Source organism: Erpetoichthys calabaricus, chromosome 5, assembly GCF_900747795.2.
Source record: "Erpetoichthys calabaricus chromosome 5, fErpCal1.3, whole genome shotgun sequence".
Taxonomy (NCBI): Eukaryota; Metazoa; Chordata; class Cladistia; order Polypteriformes; family Polypteridae; genus Erpetoichthys; species Erpetoichthys calabaricus.
Genome location: NC_041398.2, coordinates 237,280,163 through 237,302,282, shown reverse-complemented (window position 1 = coordinate 237,302,282; position 22,120 = coordinate 237,280,163). Strand labels below are relative to the sequence as shown.

The following is a 22,120-nucleotide window of genomic DNA, read 5'->3' as shown; positions in this document are numbered from 1 at the left end:
TTCACTTTCAGCACACTTTCTTGTGTCATAGATTCACCTTTAACATTAGAGGAATCTAGATGAGAACAGGCTGTTCAGCCCAACAAAGCTCGCCATTCCTCTCCATGTAATTCTTCCAAAATAATATCAGGTTGAGTTTTGAAAGTCCCTACTTGGGCACTTACTCCAAGTGTCTGTAGTTCTCTGCGTAAAGAAAAACTGCCTAATGTTTGTGCCAAATTTACCCTTTATAAATTTCCACTGTGTCCCCGTGTTGTCGATGAACTCATTTTAAAGTCACCGTCTCGATCCGCTGCACTAATTCCCTTCATAATTTTAAACTCTTCACTCAGGTCTCCTCTTCATCTTCTTTTGTTTAAACTGTAAAGGCTCAGCTCTTTTAATCTTTCCTCATAACTCATCCCCTGTAGCCCTGGTATCAGCCTAGTTGCTCTTCTCTGGACTTTTTCTAGTGCTGCTATGACCTTTTTGTAGCCTGGAGACCAAAGCTGCACACAGGACTCCAGACGAGGTCTCACCAATGTGTTATTAAACTTGTAACCTGTAACGACAAAGTAAAAACATTTTTTAACGGTTATTAAAAATCAAAAACTGAAATCTGTTGTAAAACAGAAGATGAAGTATGAGATTTACAAAGAAACTTTTTATCCAAATTAGTCACTGTAGGAATTTCCCGTGCTGTTTTAGATGGTAAACATTTATAGTAACAACTTATAAAAGACGTCAGTCTGTGTTTATGACGGTTCATACAGACGCACTTGCACTATTAACAAAACTCTTGTGGCTGAAATTATGTGGATGGGACAAAAAATAATAAGGCAGGGATATTTTTTAATTGTGTCAGTTCTTGCCCTTGCATTAATAGCAGTTTTTCAGTATACATGCCTTTTATTTTTATTTTTTGGGTTCTGTGGTGGGGTGCAGGGAGGGCTCACTGCTCTCAATAGTATTTGTGATAAATTACAAAACAGACCAGACAATTAGAATTCTCATAAATATTTGCTTAGGTATCCCAAAACTGCTCACTGTGTGGTGCCGTTCACAGTCAGGAGTAATCTGTTGTATGATGCATCTGCCCCCAGTGGATATGGCAAAATGTTTTTTTTTTTTTTTTTTTTTAGTGTAATGTGAACTCACCAAAATATTTACACAACTGTAGGGGCCAAATCGCCATGGTCTCCAGTATGCCCTGTACAGTTTGGCTCTTGCTGTTTGCTGACATGCCACTCTGTCTTGTTCATGTTGTCTCTTATTGACTATGGTTAAATGCGTACAGCAGTACAGTTTCATTAATTTAATTTTCAAATGTTTTTGGGGGGCACAATAGCGCTGTTAAGCTAGTTACTGTATAAGAGTCCTAGTCACTAGAGGATGCTTTTCTAAAACTGCTGCTATTTCTTCTTCCATAATACTTTAGACGAGCACCAGGCTGCTAGAATGAGGTGTTTAAGTTCAAAGAAAATGTCCTTCATGTTTACAATGTGCTTGGAGCAGCCACAGGATTGCATTGACATCTCTAACAGTAGAACCTTACTTGACCATGGCTAGCCATGTTTCGAACAACCAAAGATTTCACTTTTTGAAATAGTACATCTTGAGAACATTCTGAAATGTTCAAAATAAAACTGCTGAAAACTACAACAAGCACACAACTTTGGTTCATGTAGTGTTCTGTAATGCTGTAGCCTTTTAATCAATTTGTTTTTGACAAAGAATAGAAGAAGTAAAATATATTCCATGTTTTTGACTTAAGTGCATTTAACTGATTGATTCTTTTCACATGTGAATCTTACTTAAAAAAAAAAAAAAAGACTTTTAATATACCAATGATCTTTTTCTTTTTTTATTGTAGGGATAATATAGGCTTCCCAATTATTGAATGCTCGTCTGATGGAACATTCATTTTGTCGAAACCTCCAAAGACGGGTGGTCTTGTGTCATTTGGCACTGTAGCAGAACAGTTGGTGTATGAAATTGGAGACCCAAGTTGTTATCTTCTTCCTGATGTCACGTGTGACTTTTCCCAGGCTACCATTACTGAAATTCCAGGTCAGTTGTGAGTCATTAAACTGCAGTAAATAATGCATTTGTGAAAGAAACGATATGAGGCAAAATATGTAAACTAAGGCAACAGTCGTGTGGTCAAATTGTTTCATGAGGTGCTTTTGGGAAAGATAAAATCCTGATTTATACATTCATGTTTTCTATTTAGAAAGATCCACTCTTTTATTAAAGGCACTTAATAAACGTCAGCTGATAAAACACAAAGTGTGGTTTATAGTGAGCCGTGCACTTCAAATGTAAGACACTTTTCTTTTTGTTTTTTTCTGTACCTTTTCTTCCTCCTTCCACTGTAATTATTACCTTTCATAGGTATTTTGAAGCAGTGAAGTTAAATCATTCAATTCATATGAAAGCAGTCATACAATATTATAACTAGAAAATAATTTTATTGTATTATCTGATTTGTAGCTATGAGTGATGTATACGCAAATGTATGGGCTTATTTTACTACTTTGATCATTTCTTCCCAGGTGGCTTTACATTTGCTATACTGCATACAGACTGATGAGTCTGACTTGGGGGGTGATAGCAGGCCCACTTGGGCTGTCATTGTTTTATTGCTAAGTTTAGACTCCCAGTTGTGCTGGTTGTTGTTCCAGTTCTTATGAAATATTAAACTTCCCAGCAGTTAAGCAAGGGATTGCACTGCAAATCAAAGAACAGAGAGTGTGTGTCGTTGGTGCTGTTAAGTCTGGTTTGATAGAACCTCACCTTAGCATTGATGGTGGCAGAAGAAAAGGACGCAAGAAGGTTATTGATACTTAGCCATGTCAGTCTGAGCCTTTGACTTCCTCCATTTCTTTTTGGCTTCAATGGTACTTTTACAACTCACATTATTTTCCACAAGTAAATTATTGAGATGTTCTCAAACTGCATGGCCCAGGTCAAAGTGGCAACTTTTTAGTGTTGTATTTTTGCTTTTGAGAAATGAATCCAAGTAAAGTAGAACAAGAATAACATTGCTGTAACGTCTGCACGCTAGTTGTTCGGTAGAAATTTTGATAGTAAGAATACTTCACTTGTGGCTGTCATTCCCAAACCTCTTTTTGAGCCTAAAAATGTTATTCATAATTCTGCAGAAAATACATGGCAGTAGATAATCAAATGGGATGGACACTTCAACAACGAATAGGGCAAATGTTATATGTAAAACAACATAAAACACTATTGCCCCACTTCTTTCTGGATAACAGGGCATCAGAACCTGCCACAGCATCACTCAAGAACTGGGCACCATTACATCACAGTAATACATGAAGTCAGTCAGTCAGTCAGTCATTATCCAACTCACTATATCCTAACACAGGGTCACTGGGGTTTGCTGGAGCCAATCCCAGCCAACAAATCCCGGGCAAGGTGCCAGCCCACCGCAGGACATACACACACACCAGGGACAATTTAAGGTCGCCAGTGCGCCTAACCTGCATGTCCTTGGACTGTGGAAAGAAACCCACACAGACATGGGGAGAACATGCAAACTCCACGCAGGGAGGACCCATGCTGGAAATGAAGAGTCGTATAGTTTGGGTGAGGAACGATCTCCTTAGTCTGTCAGTGAAGCAGGACATTGACAGCAGTCTGTCGCTGAAGCTGCTCCACTGTCTGGAGATGATACTGTTCAGTGGATGCAGTGGATTCTCCATAATTGATAGGAGTCTGCTCAGCGCCCTTCGCTCCGCCACAGATGTCAAGCTGTCCAGCTCCATGCCTACAATAGAGCCTGCCTTCCTCACCAGTTTGTCCAGGCATGAGGTGTCCCTCTTCTTTATGCTGCCTCTCCAGCATACCACCGCGTAGAAGAGGGCACTTGCCACAACCGTCTGATAGAACATCTGCAGCATCTTATTGCAGATGTTGAAGGATGCCAGTCTTCTAAGGAAGTATAGTCGGCTCTATCCTTTCTTACACAGAGCATCAGTATTGGCAGTCCAGTCCAATTTATCATCCAGCTGCACTCCCAGGTATTTATAGGTCTGTACCATCTGCACACAGTCACCTCTGATGATCACGGGGTCCATGAGGGGCCTGGGTCTCCTAAAATCCACCTGTAGCTCCTTGGTTTTGCTGGTGTTCAGGTGTAGGTGGTTTGAGTCGCACCATTTAACAAAGTCCTTGATTAGGTTCCTGTACTCCTCCTCCTCCTGCCCACTCCTGATACAGCCCACGATAGCAGTGTCATCAGTGAACTTTTGCACGGGGCAGGACTCTGAGTTGTATTGGAAGTTTGATGTATATAGGCTGAACAGGACCGGAGAAAGTACAGTCACCTGCGGCGCTCCTGTGCTGCTGACCACAATGTCAGACCTGCAGTTCCCGAGACGCACATACTGAGGTCTGTCTGTAAGATAGTCCACAATCCATGCCACCAGGTATGAATCTACTCCCATCTCTGCCAGCTTGTCCCTGAGGAGCAGAGGTTGGATGGTGTTGAAGGCGCTAGAGAAGTCCAGAAACATAATTCTTACAGCACCACTGCCTCTGTCCAAGTGGGAGAGGGATTGGTGTAGCATGTAGATGATGGCATCCTCCGCTCCCACCTTCTCCTGGTATGCGAACTGCAGAGGGTCGAGGGCGTGATGGACCTGTGGCCTCAGGTGGTGAAGCAGCAGCCACTCCATGGTCTTCATCACATGTGACGTCAGAGCGACAGGCCGGAAGTCATTCAGCTCACTAGGATGTGATACCTTTGGGACTGGGGTGATGCAAGATGTTTTCCAAAGCCTCAGGACTCTCCCCTGTTCCAGGCTCAGGTTGAAGATGCGCTGTAGAGGACCCCCCAGCTCCGATGCACAGACCTTCAGCAGTCGTGGCGATACTCCATCTGGACCTGCTGCTTTGCTGGCACGAAGTCTCCTCAACTCTCTGCTTACCTGGGCTGCTGTAATTGTGGATGGGGAGAAACTGTCTCCTATGCTGGTATCAGCAGAAGGATGGGTTGAGGGTGCAGTACTCCGAGGTGTAGGTATTAAGTAGAATGCCTAGAGGGGGCTGGGTGGTCTCGTGGCCTGGAACCCCTGCAGATTTTGTTTTTTTTTTTCTCCAGCCATCTGGAGTGTTTTTTTCTGTCCTCTCTGGCCATCAGACCTTACTTTTATTCTCTTTTAATTAGTATTGCCTAAATTTATTTTTTATATTTTGTCTTTTTTCTCTTTCTTCATCCTGTAAAGCACTTTGATTTGTATGAAAATGTGATATAGAAATAAATGTTGTTGTTGTTGTAGAAGATCTTACAGTTGAGCAAAAAACAAGCCTTAAGATCAAAGGAATGACCTGCAGAGCTCAGAGACAGGGGTGTGTTGTGGCACAGTTCTAGCAAAGGCTACAAAATTTTTTTTTCAGCACTGACCACATTGGCCTCCATAATTCTTAATGTGAAAACCATTAAGAGCATCCGTGACTTTTCCATAATTGGCTGCCTGACCAAACCCGAGCAATCAGGTGAGAAGGGAAGAACCAGATGGTCACTCTGCCTAAGTTCCAAATAACCTGTCTGATGATGGGAGAAACTTCCAGGAGGATAACCACCACTGCAACACTCTACTAATCTGAGTGAGTGAACAGATGACACATAGAAGCCTGCTTGGAGTTCTCAAAAAGATACAGCCATATGAAAAACCCCCCTCAGCCTGCATAATAATTGACTACTTTCAATAAAAAAGCTAACAGTGTCTTTCATTTCCTAGGAACATCGGAGTACTGGGGTGTTTTTCGAACAAAGATTTTTAGCGAAGCCGTATTTTGTTGTATGAAATTAAATCAAATTTGAAAAGCTGGCTGTGCAAAAATGTGGGTCCCCTTGTAATTTTGCTGATTTGAATGCCTGTCACTGCTCAATGCTGATTACTTACAACACCAAATTAGTTGGATGAGCTTGTTAAGCCTTGAACTTCATAGACAGGTGTGTTCAATCATGAGATATAAAGGTATTTAAGGTGGTCAATTACAAGTTGTGCTTCCTTCCCTTTGACTCTTCTCTGAAGAGTGACAGCATGGGATCCTCAAAGCAACTCTCCAAAGATCTGAAAACAAAGATTGTTGAGTCTCATGGTTTAGGGGAAGGCTACAAAAAGCTATCTCAGAGGTTTAAACTGTCAGTTTCAACTGTAAGGAATGGAATCAGGAAATGGACGGCCACAGGCACAGTTGCTGTTAAAACCAGCAGGTCTCGTAGGCCAAGAAAAATACAGGAGCAACATATGAGCAGGATTGTGAGAATGGTTACAGACAACCCACAGATCACCTCCAAAGACCTGCAAGAACATCTTGCTGCAGATGGTGTATCTGTACATCGTTCTACAATTCAGTGCAATTTGCACAAAGAACATCTGTATGGCAGGGTGATGAGAAAGAAGCCCTTTCTGCACTCATGCCACAAACAGAGTTGATTGTTGTATGCAAATGCTCATTTAGACAAGCCAGATTCATTTTGGAACAAAGTGCTTTGGGCTGATGAGACAAAAATTGAGTTATTTGGTCAGAATAAAAAGTGCTTTGCATGGCGGAAGAAGAACACCACATTCCAAGGAAAACACCTGCTATCTACTGTCAAATTTGGTGGAGGTTCCATCATGCTGTGTGGCTAGTTCAGGGACTGGGGCCCTAATTAAAGTCGAAGGTCGCATGAATTCAACTCAGTATCAACAAATTCTTCAGGATAATGTTCAAGCATCAGTCACAAAGTTGAAGTTACACAGGGGTTGGATATTCCAACATGACAATGACCCAAAACACAGTTCGAAATCTACGAAGGCATTCATGCGGAGGGAGAAGTACAATGTTCTGGAATGGCCGTCACAGTCCCCTGATTTGAATATCATCAAAAATCTATGGGATGATTTGAAGCAGGCTGTCCATGCTCGGCAGCCATCAAATTTAACTGAACTGGAGAGATTTTGTACGGAAGAATGGCCAACAATAACTCCATCCAGAATCCAGACACTCATCAAAGGCTATAGGAGGACAGCGTCTACAGGCTGTTAGATTTGCAAAAGGAGGCTCAACTAAGTATTGATGTCATATCTCTGTTGGGGTGCCCACATTTATGTACCTGTCTAATTTTGTTATGATGCATATTGCATATTTTCTGTTAATCCAATAAACGTAATGTCACTGCTGAAATACTACTGTTTCCATCAGGCATGTCATATATTAAAAGAAAGTTCAGCCAATGATAAACAAAAATCCAAAGAATTCAGAAGGGTTCCTAAACTTTTTCATATGACTGTACCTGAAGGATTCTCAGACTTTGAGAAACAAGGCTCTCTGATCTGATGAAACCAAATTTGAAATGTTTGGCCTTAATTCTGGAGGAAACCAGGGACTGCTGATCAATGCGCAATAATATTCCAACAGTGAAGCATGGCGGTGGCAGGTACAGGGACATGGAGACTCTTGTGAGGAATAAGGAAAGCTGAATAGAGCAAAGTACAGAGATATCCTTAATGAAAAGATACTCCAGGGCACTTTGGACCTCAGGCTGGCCAAAGGTTCACCTTCCAACAGAAGAATGATGGCACTGGAGTGGCTTGGGGACAACTCTGTAAATGATTTTGAGTGGGCCCGTCAGATGCCCAGACATGTGAACAGCTCTGAGAGACCTGAAAATAGCTGGCCAACCTGATAGAGCTTGAGAGGATCCGAATGTCAGAAAGTCCCCAATGCCAGGTGTATGAAGCTTATTAGAGATAGATAGATAGATAGATACTTTATTAATCCCAAGGGGAAATTCACATTGCATGTTATTGCATCATACCCAAGAATAGTCCAGGCTGCCAAAATAAAGGGTTTGAATGCTTGTCTCAATGTGATATTTTATTTTATTATTTTTTTTTAATAAATTTGCAAACTTTTCTAAATTCCTGTTTTTGCCTGGCCATTCCTAGGGTATTAAGTGTTGCTTAAAGAAGGAAAAGATTTAAATGATTTAGCACAAGGCTGCAACATAACAAAATGTGTAAAAAGTTAACAGGCCTGAGTACTTTCTGAAGGCGCTTAGTATCCCCAGTGTTTTATAGTTGGGACACATTCAGGTTAAATTAGCTTTTTAGGGTCACACAGTGAGTCAGATATTGGGATGGAGGTGGAAGTCTTGTGTGTCAAAGTCCATTATTGCACTGCTCTCCCTGCCTGAAGGGTACAGTTTTGAAGAAGCTCCATCCGTCATATAAGCTTCTGTCTACATTTTGCAAAAATTGCTCTATCAAGTGTAGCACAGTTGATTGTCCTGAACTCCCAGTGGCCGACACAAACTGTTGACTGGCCTTTGAATGAACTGTTGCCTTGAAATGAACCTGGCAAGGCACATGTGGACTCTAACTGAACTTTAACTGTGAACTTTCAAGTTGTCCGGCTTAAACAGGCCAGATGGAAAGTGTGCTAAGATACTGTTTTAAACAATTTGAGGGTCATTGAACTTCACATATACACTACAAAAGGATAAGATGGTCTCTTTCTGTTGCAGTGTTTATTTTACTGCTTTAAATCTTATTAAGTAATAATTGAGTCTCTTAAAATTCATATTACAGTATTGCCATCGTTTTTTTTTTTTCTGTAAATGTTCGTTTTGATTTTTGATTTGATGAATAAATGAAAAAACAAAATGTCAGTTTACGACAGGGATGCTACAGCAGTAGAATGGCGTCTGGTTTTTAATTTCCACAAAGCTGTATCCTTCCTTGGAAGTCATTTTCTTGACCTTAGTTGACTTTTTTTATATATTTAAACAATAGAATGTCCAGAGAAAATTCTAAAAGAAAGTTACTGGCAATTTAATGGAACTGGCAGCAGTGTTTCTTAAAGTGTACGCTCCCATAGACAAATGTAATTAATTTATTTCAGGGCTCAAAATGTGGGAAATGGCATGTCCTTAAAAGTCACTGTAATAAGCAGGAACCCCGCAGCCCAAGACACATACACCAAAGGCATCCTCTGGGTCCAAATACTGTCTCTTCTTAGCAAAGTGGGATATGTGTGCCAGATTGTGTGAAATTGTATAAAGAACAAACAGACAGAGAGACACAATCACACACACATTAAGCTTTATATATTAGATTATAAAGAGAAATTTGCAAAAATTGTTACATTTGTTTTGTTCTTTATCCTATCAGGATAGCATGGTGGTATATTGGTTAGCGCAGATACTCTAAGGATCCTGCACTTAGTTATTGATTGTAGGGAGTTTTCATGTTCTTCTTGTGTTTGTATGGGTTTTTCTACTACATAACAAACTAGGGGGCTTTGCCCCCTGCTCGCGTCTCTTGCCAACCCCCCTAGCCTGTGCTGTGTGCCAGCTGCTTTTCGTCTCTACCGCTCGCGTTGTGAAGAGGGGGACTGGACACACCCCAAGGAGACACGGTCGCTCCTCCAAAACCCCTCTTAAACGGTGATACGATGGGAAACAAATAGGTTTTTTTTACCTTCTCTTTGCTCGATCAGCTGCTGCTACTGTGCCACGTGATCTGCATCTTGTGCAGCGCTTCGAACATGTAAAAGCCTGTACAGCAGCTGTCCTTTTGTCTCACTGCCTTGTCTCTTTTCTCCCCCAGACATCATCTGTATACTTCTGTCATATCACCTCTGTCCACATATTCAATCTCTTTTCGCTTTTACCTTTTTGTCAATAATTGCATTAAATTTTGATTCCATGTTTGGAATTGCATCATGACAACGCAACGTATAACTGCCTGTAAGTGAGTATTGTTTCTTTCTTTCTACACGAACTGTGTCTGACAATAGCATTCACACAAATGAGAAATGTTTGAGCCGTGTGCGTTGTTGTAAATGTTTTAGATGTGGGCAAAACTTTTCAAAATCTCTTTGCATAAACTTTTGTCTCGTGGGGCTTGAAATTTTCTCTTGCGAGTTTTTACTTTCACCAAACAACAAATCTTTTAATTCTCGCGGATACGCTGCTTCATTGGGAAGAAACACTACTTTTCCTTAATGGCAACACGAATTAGACGATCTACAAGTCTCCGATTTATATTCGATCTCTTTTCACTGTTCCGTTATTTCACTAAGTAGTAATTTCCGTTTGTTTGGGTTAATGCGATCTTTTTTTTTATTATTTTTTATTGTAATCATTCCATACAAATAGATCAATTTATAACCAAACAAAATTGAAGACCGATCAAACCCCACCCCTGAGAAGGAGAGCTTAGCCGAAGGAGAATTGCTGAGGGCTTTTTAATAAGACAACAATAAGCAAAAGAAAGGGAGAAATAAATATATATATAAAAAAGAGATGGAGAAGGGAATTAAATTAAATTAATAGTTATGTCACTTATTCTAAAATAATATTGATCAGATCCTGCCAGGTTTTAAAAAAGTTTTGTACAGATCCTCTAACTGAGAATTTGATTTTTTCCAATTTCAAATAATATAAAACATCGGTTTCCCACTGACTTATAAGAGGAGAATTAGGATTCTTTCAATTTAACAAAATAAGTCTGCGTGCCAAGAGTGTAGTGAATGCAATCACTGTTTGCTTGTCCTTCTCCAATTCAAGTCTGTCTGGAAGAACACCAAACACAGCTGTTAGTGGGTTAGGAGGGATTGTGACCCCAAGGCTGTCTGAAAGGCACTTAAAAATTTTTGTCCAAAATGATGTTAATTTGGTGCAGGCCCAGAACATGTGACCCAGTGAGGCAGGTGCTTGGTTGCAGCGTTCGCAGGTTGCATCTTGCCCTGGAAACATTTTGGACAGTTTTAAGCAAGACAGATGAGCTTGATACATAATTTTTAGTTGAATAATTCTATGGTTTGCACATATGGAGCTCGAGTGAATTCTCTGCTTTGCTACCTTCCACTCCTTTTCTGATATATTGATTAAGAGATCTTCTTCCCAATGTCCGCTAATGCAATCTTTACTATCATTTTTTTGAGACTTTCAAATTTTCGTACTTCCATTATCTCTAATCTACTCTGCATATGCATCACGCTGTTTTTCAATTCTTTACGACATTCTACTTTGTCATCTACTTGTTGTCTTTTATTTCCAGCCCCGAGCATGGTTTAATCTCTTGGCACAAAGTCTCGTTTCATGGGACATGAAAGTGTCTCTCTGAGAAAGTCACGTCTCGTCTCTGTTCCGAAGATTTTTTTATTATAATAAGAGAGATGATAATGATGAGAATTTGCTTCACCCTAAGTTTGATGAAAATGTGGAAATGTTTGGGAATATAGGCAACTCAGTGAAACCTGTGAAGTCAATGAGAAAGAAGAAACTGAACTAGCTTTGAATGGATTCTAAAGTTGCAATGGCCTTCTGAGTGTCCCTGTGAGCTAGAAATGTGTCTGCTAACTATGCTGGACCAATTTGTGGCCAAAAACGTATCCTGAGCTATTAGGCAGCAGTGCTAACAACTGTGTCACTGTGCTCCCTGAAACAAAACAATACTTGAAATTCACAACACTCTATCTCTACTATCAATACGACCGACACCCAGAGAGCCTGTGATGCAAGAAATCAGCATTATGTGCTATCCCTGTCACTACTCGTTCTGTACTAAATAGCAAGGACTATAATATACCGAATCCAGGTATACACAATGTACAATGAATCTATGCAGAACAATATTATCATAATATTGTCATTATGGTCAGCTCATGTACCCCTCAAATGAAAATACTGCAATTTTTTTTTTTTTTTTTTTTATAATGCGTGAAGGGTGTAAATCCATCTGGAATACCTAATGAGTAGTGACATCATGCATGTGTCTATACACCATAAATTATTTGGGCATACACAAAGTAGATCGAGCAGCACCATAAAATGTGAGATGCATTACGTTTACAGAGCTCATGCATGAAAGTTCTGTGCATGTACAGTGCAGATGAGGTAGTGACACCCCCATCAAACATGGCTGCTAAAGCTCTGTGATGTCATGTTGACCTTACAAAGCATCATGGGGCACTGGGGGAAAAAGTCTGTGTAAACTGGCCACACAGGACATTTTGAGGGAAAAATCTGGCAAACAACATTACCATTGCACCTAGTCAATTTCTGTCGCCAATTAAAACCAAACAAGAGCAAACCCAGGGCTGTTTCTTTTTTTTACCAATGAAAATGTGTGCAAATGCTCACATTGCATGTCAAATGTTAAACCAGATGAAATAATGTGCACTACTTAAATAGAGAGGTTTAACCAGACAAAACAATGTGTCTCACTTAAATCGAGAGTTTTACTGTTATGGAAGAGCTTTAATAAATAAACAGTATGTCTTACCTAACCTCCTTGACGTTAACCCTGAGCTTGACTCAGGATCAGAATTCATGCAATTATGGTTAAACCCAAGACTCGGGGTGACGTGTAATGATATGCTTTATATAGTGTTAAGCCTGAATAAGTATTCTGCTGCTATGAAATAACATCATGCTGCAAAAAAAAAAATATTTCTATGCTTTCTACCATTTTACGGTAACTCTAAGGTAACTCATCAATATTCATGAATTGAGCGAAGCTTCCAACGTAAAAACATAATGCCAAGCCAAAAGTGGTAAAGGCAGTTTTAGCAAAAACTGAAGCAGAACCACTGCTCGAATCAAACAATAGTGATAATGACGGGAATTGGTCATCAGATAAGATGATACGGATAATGAAACTGATGCATATGCCACTGTGTGATATGCCAAGTGAACTTGGTCGCATGAAGCTTCATCATGGTGGATAGCTACATGACAAAAAGGCAAAATGATTGCGACCAAATAGAAGGACAAGAAGGATGTTGGCTCCCCTAAGCACTGTTCTGAATGTAGCAACTGTCAATGCTCGTGTCAGGGAAAATGTAGAAGTCACTAAGCCTTCTTGTGTTAGCCTACAATGGCGCAATGGGTGGCATCGACCATGTGGATCAGGTGCTGACATTCAACCCTCTTGTGTGCAAATAACAGAAAAAATATTTATAAGAAAAGGCTGCAAAGAAACATGCTTCTACTGTCCCAATTGCGACATTGAGAAGTGCGTTGTTGTTGGCTTCAAAACATGTCACGTGAAGGGTGTGTACTGAATCTGCATCAGTATAACAGTAGGCACCAGACATACCTTTCTACTGTATTTATGTTGACGTTTTGGTTTTTACATGTTTCTGTTGCACAAAATAACATTTCTTCTTGTTGATGTTTTTGGCTCGTATTTCCAGGGTCAAACATAATGCTAAGGAGGCAAAATAGAGAGCTTCACTATTATGGAAGAGCTTTAACCAGATAAAATGATATGCCTTACTTAAACAGAGAGCATTGCTGTTATGGTAGAGCCTTGTTTAAATATTATGGGACATTTTTTTTTTTTTAAACAGGTATTGACGGTGGAGCTGTACGAGTGCAGGGTGCAAGGGGTTCCTCTCCCTCAAACAGCTACAAGGTACCCAGTAATACAGCACTCAGTAAGCAATTTGTTTTTAAACTGTACAAGGTGACATTTCTTTTTAGTGACAATTGATTTTAGATGAACTAGTCTAGTGTGGTTGGTCAGTCACTTGACCAGTCCATTGTAATAAATTAAAGATATGATTAAATTTTTAACAACATTTTGTGGCTCTAATAAGAAATACACTAAACTTATTAATGTTATTATTTAGATAGATAGATACTTTATTAATCCCAAGGGGAAATTCACATACTCCAGCAGCAGCATGGCTGATACAAAAACAATATTAAATTAATATAGTAATAAAAATGTAGGTAAAAACAGACAATAACTTTGAATAATGTTAACATTTACCTGCCCGGGTGGAATTGAAGAGTCGCATAGTTTGTGGGGAGGAACAATCTCCTCAGTCTGTCAGTGGAGCAGGACAGTGACAGCAGTTTGTCGCTGAAGCTGCTCCTCTGTCTGGAGATGACACTGTTTAGTGGATGCAGTGGATTCTCCATAATTGATAGGAGCCTGCTGAGCGCCCGTTGCTCTGCCACGGATGTCAAACTGTCGGCTCCATGCCTACAATAGAGCCTGCCTTCCTCACCAGTTTATCCAGGCGTGAGGCGTCCTTCTTCTTTATGCTGCCTCCCCAGCCCACCACCGCGTAGAAGAGGGCATTCGCCACAAGCGTCTGATAGAACATCTGCAGCATCTTATTGCAGATGTTGAAGGACACCAGCCTTCTAAGGAAGTATAGCCGTATTTATCTTTAATTTTGTACTTAGTATTTATCTTTAATAGTATTGGTAGAAATTCTTAATTTGAAGTTTTCTATGCAGAAAATGTTTTTGTTTTATACGGTATTTGTATACGCTGCTCATGCATGCACCTGTTTAATTCTTCTCTCTTTATCCAAAGGTTTGTGCCACCTATATGGATGGATACCGAGCCACAGCAGTGTGTCCTGTGGGGGGCCCAAGGTCGGTGGAAAAGGGAAGACGAACAGCAGAAAGTATTTTAAAGAGGTACATAGTTTCAATCTGTTTTTGCATATTTTATTAATTGTGGTACCTGGTTGACCTGAAAGGAACCAGAGTGGATTTTGGTGCTGTAGGTGCTAACCAGGCTATCAGTGTCATTTTCACAAGTTGCAAGTTGGATTTCATGGCATATATTTGCTTGATAATTCAAGATTAGGAACATACAATCGGAAATTATTTCATAGTGGATGAAGAAACACCTTGGAAGGGAGCTATTTGAAATATCCTGTCTATAGGAAATAGCAGACCAAACCACACCACAGATTTCTGATGTTTAAATAAGGGAGATCCCTCTAAGGTCCCCTCTAATAATGTTCTAATCATCTGTTCGTGCTTGGATTCACCTACAGTAATTCTAATTTTAGGCATTGGATGCATTGATAAAGGTAGTTGTGTGTTAAGAAAATTGCATTTCTGTTGACGTTAATACAGGTTGAGTACCCCTAATTTGAAATTTCAAAATCCAAAGTTTTCCAAAATTTGAAGCATAAAATTTCACAGCTGACTTCACTTGCCAATCTTCTTCTTCGTCTTCTTTCAGCTGCTCCCGTTAGGGGTTGCCACAGAGGATCATCTTCTTCCATATCTTCCTGTCCTCGTCATCTTGCTCTGTCACACCCATCACCTGCATGTCCTCTCTCACCACATCCATCAACCTTCTCTTAGGCCTTCCTCTTTTCCTCTTCCCTGGCAGCTCCATCCTTAACATCCTTCTCTCAATATGCCCAGCATCTCTCCTCTGCACATATCCAAACCAACACAATCTCGCCTCTCTAACTTTTTTTCCCCAACCGTCCACCCTGAGCTGACCCTCTAATGTCCTCATTTTTAATCCTGTCCATCCTCGTCACACCCAATGCAAATCTTAGCATCTTTAACTCTGCCACCTCCACCTCTGTCTCCTGCTTTCTGGTCAGTGCCACCGTCTCCAACCCATATGTGGGTTGCCAGTTTAGGGCTCCTAATTATTTTTTTTTTACTGATGAGTGAATATGAATAACATGTGAAGTTGAAGTGGCACACTGACATACCAACGATGAAGTGGTGGTGGCATTTGTTGAGTCCCTGGTAGAATTTTGGGAGCCACAGGTGCATAACCAAAGGGCAATAACAGCTGTGGTACACCTCCAAAATGCTTCCCTTTCGGTGGGGGTGGTGGATCAGCAGCACAGTTCATAAGGCTTTAGAGGAACATTGGGTCTGATACTCTGTTAGTGCCAGTTTGTTATCAACCACTGGCCTATATGCGTTACTCACTCTGATTTTTGCTTATTTTCTGTGTACAGTCACCTTTTATTCAAAACATAGCATCATCGGTGGAAACTGAAAGCCTGCCGTTGTTTGTTGTTGCTGTTGTTTTATAGTTGATACAGGTATTCTGCCCGTGGTACTGTGCATAAACTTTGTTTCATGCTGAAAATTAAAAATATTATATAAAACTGCCTACTGGCTATGCGTATAGGGTGTATGTGAAACATAAATAAATTTTCTGTTTAGACTTGGATCCCATTTCTAAGATATCTCATTATGTATATGCAAATACTCCAAACTCCAAAAATATCTGAAATACTTCTGATCCCAGGCATTTTGAATTAAAGATACACAACCTGTGGTACAAATGAGTGCAAAATGTCATTTACATTGTAATTCTTTAAAGTTAGATCACCGTATATCTGTTAGTATTGTTGATATGACAATCAAATATAATTTTGTGCAAAAATATAAAGAAGACAAACATTTTTGTGAGCTGTACTTACTTTGTCACACCACTGTATGTACTAACTGTGTGTGAGTATATACTGTATGTCTGTGTTATTGCATCTCTGTCTATTATTTTCCTGCAGTGTGTATAGCTCCTTTCATTTATCATTTAAAGAAATGCACTTAAAAGGTTATTTTTATGTTTTTCTTCCTAGAACACGGAGAATATTTAAGCAGCTTGGGCTTGATGATTTCACTGCTGTAAATTTACAAGTGCTTGGCTCCGAAGATACTTATGGACCACATGCAAATACAAAAGATTATGTAAGATTTAGTTTACAAGTATTTTATCATTTTATATTGTGAAGTACAGGATGTCCAGAAAGTCCGTGTGCAATTTAAAATAGTTGTAACATTGTAAGTATATGTGATAGAAAGAATCTGTAAAAAGGATTAGAAAGAAGAAACACTTACTTTTTTGATTGTTCTTGTTAATTTTCAACATGTCCACCATCATTACTAATACAAAGGCGAATACGATTCTGTAGTTCTAGAAAACATTTTCAAGCTGATTTTCAGTAGTACCAGCAATCACATCAGTTATCCCAGCTTGCAAGTCTTCTACAGATCGAGGTTTGGTTGAATAAACATTTGTTTTCACACGTCCCCATAAAAAGAAATCCAATGGAGTCAAATCTGGCAAACGTGGAGGCCAAGAAAATGGTCCACCTCTTCCAATCCATCTGTTAGGGAATTTCTCATGTAGAAACTGTCTAACATGCAAAGCAAAGTGACAAGGAGCACCATCTTGTTGAAACGCTGTATTCTCTATCAGTCCTAATTGTTCAAGTCGAGGAATAAAGTCTTTTTGCAGCTTTTCTAAATAGCTATCACCATTAACAACCCGCCCTTCTAAAATGAATGGCCCTATGACTCGATTTTTTCCCAATGCACACCACACATTAACTTTGGGAGAATCTCTTTCATGTTCAACAGACTCATGTGGGGATTTTCAGTTCCCCAAATACGGCAAAAATAAAACTTCTAAAGAGAAAAAAAAAACTAGAAACATCAAGCTTTCTAATCCTTTTTACAAATTCCTTCTATCACATATACTTACAAAGTTACAACTACTTTAAATTGCACATGAACTTAATGGACACCCTGTAGAAAACTTCATTTGTTTCAGCACATAAGTGAATAATGGAAGTGCATTAAGTACCCAAGACAAACTTACTGCAGCTAAAAATGAATGTAGTATTTCTTAGTTTATTGAACACCCAGCTAATGGGCACCTATTAAGTTAAGTTGGCATGTTTTCACAGGGCTTTCACCATATTAATTTAAACAGACTTTTGTCTGCCCTGTAAACCTTTCTTGGATTCACTGCTGCCAAAATCGACGCAGCCTATCAAGTGTGTGGTTAAAATATACTTAAATTGCACACAATACAGGCGATCAAGAATAAACAAAAAGATTACTCATCATAATACATATATGTTACTGGCAGCCAGGGCCTCTCTCAGGAGTCTTCTTCTTCTTCTTTCGGCTGCTCGACAGCGGATCATCTTCTTCCATATTTTTCTGTCCTCTGCATCTTGTTTTGTTACACCCATCACCTGCATGTCCTCTCAAACCACATCCATAAATCTTCTCTTAGGCCTTCCTCTTTTCCTCTCGCCTGTCAGCTCCATCCGTAACATCCTTCTCCCAATATACTCAGCATCTCTCCTCTGCACATGTCCAAACCAATGCAATCTCGCCTCTCTGACTTTGTCTCTCAACCGTCCAACTTGAGCTGACCCTCTAATGTCCTCATTTCTAATCCTGTCCGTCCTCGTCACACCCAATGCAAATCTTAGCATCTTTAACTCTGCCACCTCCAGCTCTGTCTCCTGCTTTCTGGTCAGTGCCTCTCAGGAGTAATAGAACAAAACAGAAAACTGTCCTGAATGGAAAGTTAACCCATTGCAAAAAACACACATTAATATATTAATTTTCACAAAGTAAATTTGGAGTTGGCAATTAATTTAAGGTACACTAGGAGAATGTGAGCAATCTAATTTAAAATACAAATATCAAGGAATGTCTAGAGCTGACACTAATGTCTTGTCTTACTGTTCTGCTAACCTAAAGTTAGTACAAATCTGTGGCAGAGCGACGGGCGCTGAGCAGGCTCCTGTCAATCATGGAGAATCCACTGCATCCACTAAATACTGTCATCTCCAGACAGAGGAGCAGCTTCAGCGACAGACTGCTGTCACCGTCCTGCTCCACTGACAGACTGAGGAGATCATTCCTCCCCCATATTATGCGACTCTTCAATTCCACCCCATAAACGTTATACAAAGTTATTGTCTGTTTTACCTGCATTTTTATCACTCTTTAATGTTGTTTTTGTATCAGTATGCTGCTGCTGGAGTATGTGAATTTCCCCTTGGGGATTAATAAAGTATCTATCTATCTATCTATCTATCTATCTATCTATCTATCTATCTATCTATCTATCTATCTATCTATCTATCTATCTATCTATCTATCTATCTATCTATCTATCTATCTATCTATTATATAGTGCCTTTCACATCTATCTATCTATCTATCTATCTATCTATCTATCTATCTATCTATCTATCTATCTATCTATCTATCTATCTATCTATCTATCTAAAAATAAAGTATCTATCTATCTATCTATCTATCTATCTATCTATCTATCTATCTATCTATCTATCTATCTATCTATCTATCTATCTATCTATCTATCTATCTATCTATCTATCTATCTATCTATCTATCTATCTATCTATCTATCTATCTATCTATCTATCTATCTATCTATCTAAAGTGTGACTCCTTCATTTCCGTCACTGGCATTTGTCTAACCTCCAGAACATACCCACAGAACATGTTTTGTCTTTGAAACTGACTCCCCGTATTTTCTTCACTTTGTGTGAGCCATGTCTTAGCTTGCCTTAAATATCCAGTACTACCATCACTAGGGAATTCTAGTTCTGTTAACCTTGGCAGGACGTCTGCCTCAGGCCTCATTTTTCAAAGGATTTCGGAAGGAAAATGGGAAAGTACAGTTAAAAATGATCTAGACAGGTAAACTGACAGACAGAGATAGTTATAAATCCCGGGGGGAAGATTTATTTGCTGCAGCTGCCATATTGAACATAAAGTCATAGTGCAAAACAGAATATGTGTAACTGTTAAGTACGTGCAAGACCCTGAACTGTGTATAAGGCATACCCTTGGTCTGTTATAACTGTCAAGGCTGATGGGCACAACAGTGAAAGAGTAGCACCCCTTAGCACAAGGAAGATGCATCATGGACAGGATGGGCAGCATTACTCATAATGGGCTCAAATTTTGCTGTTATACTCTTCTGGTGCCTGTAGCAAGTCTACGGGCTCTTCTATAATAAGGCAGGCCTTTCTAATCAGTTTATAATCAGTATATGTATATCTATTACAAGAATAACAACAACAAAAAAAAACTTTAATTAAGAACCCAATTAACTTCCTTGGCCTTATCCTGGATTAGCCCAGAGCGTCTCTCAGACTCGGAATTCTAATTAAAAATGTTTAATCCTGAGTGTCTCTTAGGTTAAGTTGCTACAATCCATTGTAAAATGTTAAGCCTGAATAATGCTCGGGACAGTATTCTGTTGCCATCTAGCAGATAAAATAACATCACGCTACAAAGAGATTAGGAATATTACCTTGCATTTTGCCACTTTATGGCAATTTATCAATATTTATGATTGAGACAGAGCCTCAGTGGCGTGTAAAGGAAAAGCTTTAAAGTCAGTTTTAGCAACAACTGAAACTGCACCATTGCTCCAATCCAGTGCTAGTGACGACAACATGAATTGGTCATCAGACATAGACGTGAATAGTGAAATTGATGCATGTACACACTGTATGACACCATGATATGATTGTGATCAAGTGGAAGGACGAGAAAGAAGTTAGCCCCCTCAGCAGTGTTCACAATTCAGCAACTGTCAATGTTCGTGTCGGGGGAAACATGGAAGTCACTAATCCTTGCACCACGGTTGCCAACAATAACATAAGGGTCGTGCCGATTGTGTGGATCAGGCACTGACATTCTATCCTCTTATACACAAGCAACAGAAAAAATATTATAAGAAAAGTGTGCAAAGAAACACACTGCTACTGTTCCAGTTTCAACCTCAGGCTGTGTGTTGGTGACTGTCTAAAAACACAAAGGACGAATCTGCATCAGTACAGCAGTGGACACTAGACAGACCTTCTCCACTATATTTATGTTGACATCTTTGACATGTTGATGTTTCTGCTACACGTAGTAACATTTTTTTGTTAAGAAAAATTCAACATTTTTGGCGTATTTTTTCTAGGGATAAACATAACACCATGTAGGCTGCAAAGCAAAATATCGGTGATGCTTTCCCTTTATGCACACCATTTTAGGAAAAATCTGGACTGTGATTTATGGAAACAAGCATTTTAACAATTGCTCTGCATTTGACAGGCGTAAGTTATTTACAGTATGAATATTCAGAAAGGAGCTTTAAATGGGGCTGCAGTGGTAGCGCTGCTGCCATGCAGTTAGGAGACGCGGGTTCGCTTCCTAGGTTCACCCTGCATGGAGTTTGCATGTTCTCCCCGTGTCTGTGTGGGTTTCCTCCCACAGTCCAAAGACATGCGGGTTAGGTGCATTGGTTATCCTAAATTGTCCCAGGTGTGTGCTTGGTGTATGGGTATGTGTGTGTGCAGTGGGCTGGTGCCCTGCCCGGGGATTTATTCCTGCCTTGCGCCCTGTGTTGGCTGGGATTGGCTTCAGCAGACCCCGGTGACCCTGTAGTTAGGATATAGCGGGTTGGATAATGGATGGATGGATGGATGGAGCTTTAAATGGGTACTGAGCTTTGCTAATTGTTTTTTTTTTTTACATTAAAAAAGACTATATTAACTTGCAAAAGACAGCAAAAAGAAAGTGAAAATGAGCAATAGAAATGTAAGTAAAAGATCAGGCCAAAGGTCTGAACCAAGAGACAAGGAGCTCTTATGCCAGAGCCAAAACACTAGAAAAGATGTGAAAAACCAGGAAGGACTAAATAATAATCTTTTGATACAGCGAAACAAGGGCTTACCCGCATTTACATATAAAAATATTGCAAAAGAGTCATCAAAAATAACAACCTAAAAAGGTAAAATACAGAAAACAAAGATCAGGGATGGAGCCCATGACAGAAGCATGTTCTTGCTAATAGTAAAGAGTACTAGTAAGATGTGTAGTTACTTCTTATTTATTATTTTCAAGAAATACGCTGTACAAAGAGGATGCTTTCAAGTAGGTGTCTTACATTCGGCTGCTTTTTCCCACATATTTTTGAAATTCTGTGAAGCCCAAATAGCACTGCAGAGCTTTCTGCCTTTTTCTTGGACCTAAATTATGCCAGTAATGTTAAACCATACAAGACGTCCTCTTTGGAAACAGGATGTGAATCTGACTAACAATACATCAGAGGTACACAGAAGGTCACTGAAAACATCATCTTGATATATAAACAGATGACTAGCCCTCCCATCAATCTAAATTCATTTACGTTTTTGTAAAGGAAAAAAGGGCTTTATATGTGAAATTGCCGAGTTTTTAACAGACCATTCCTAATGCGTCGACATTGGGGAGACTAATGTGAGGAATGTAACCAAAGTGTTTAATTTATATTATGTAAAGGGATTATTATACTGGGGTGGGCAAAAGTAGTTTACAGTTGTTTGTATGGAAAAGGACATGCAGGTTATGATTATTACAATAACTTTATTAACTCAAAAGAATGGCAAAATGCACTTAACGTGCAATCTCGTAAGAGCTCAAATTGCCAGCCTTCATTATTTACACATTCTTGTAGTCTATTTGATATACTCAAGGAAACTTTAACAATAATAATAAGAACAAGACAAA

At 39.6% G+C, this 22,120-nt stretch overlaps 1 protein-coding gene across 1 annotated transcript in view; it reads left to right on the top strand.

Annotated features, from left to right (window-relative positions):
• The window catches only part of LOC114652330 (uncharacterized), a 161,152-nt gene that overhangs the window by 38,737 nt on the left and 100,295 nt on the right, over positions 1–22,120 (top strand). Inside the window, exons 9-12 of the mRNA XM_028802674.2 lie at positions 1,853–2,049; positions 13,360–13,424; positions 14,340–14,446; positions 16,378–16,486. Of these exons, the coding sequence (XP_028658507.1) occupies positions 1,853–2,049; positions 13,360–13,424; positions 14,340–14,446; positions 16,378–16,486 (478 nt within the window). The remainder of the gene's footprint in view (positions 1–1,852; positions 2,050–13,359; positions 13,425–14,339; positions 14,447–16,377; positions 16,487–22,120) is intronic.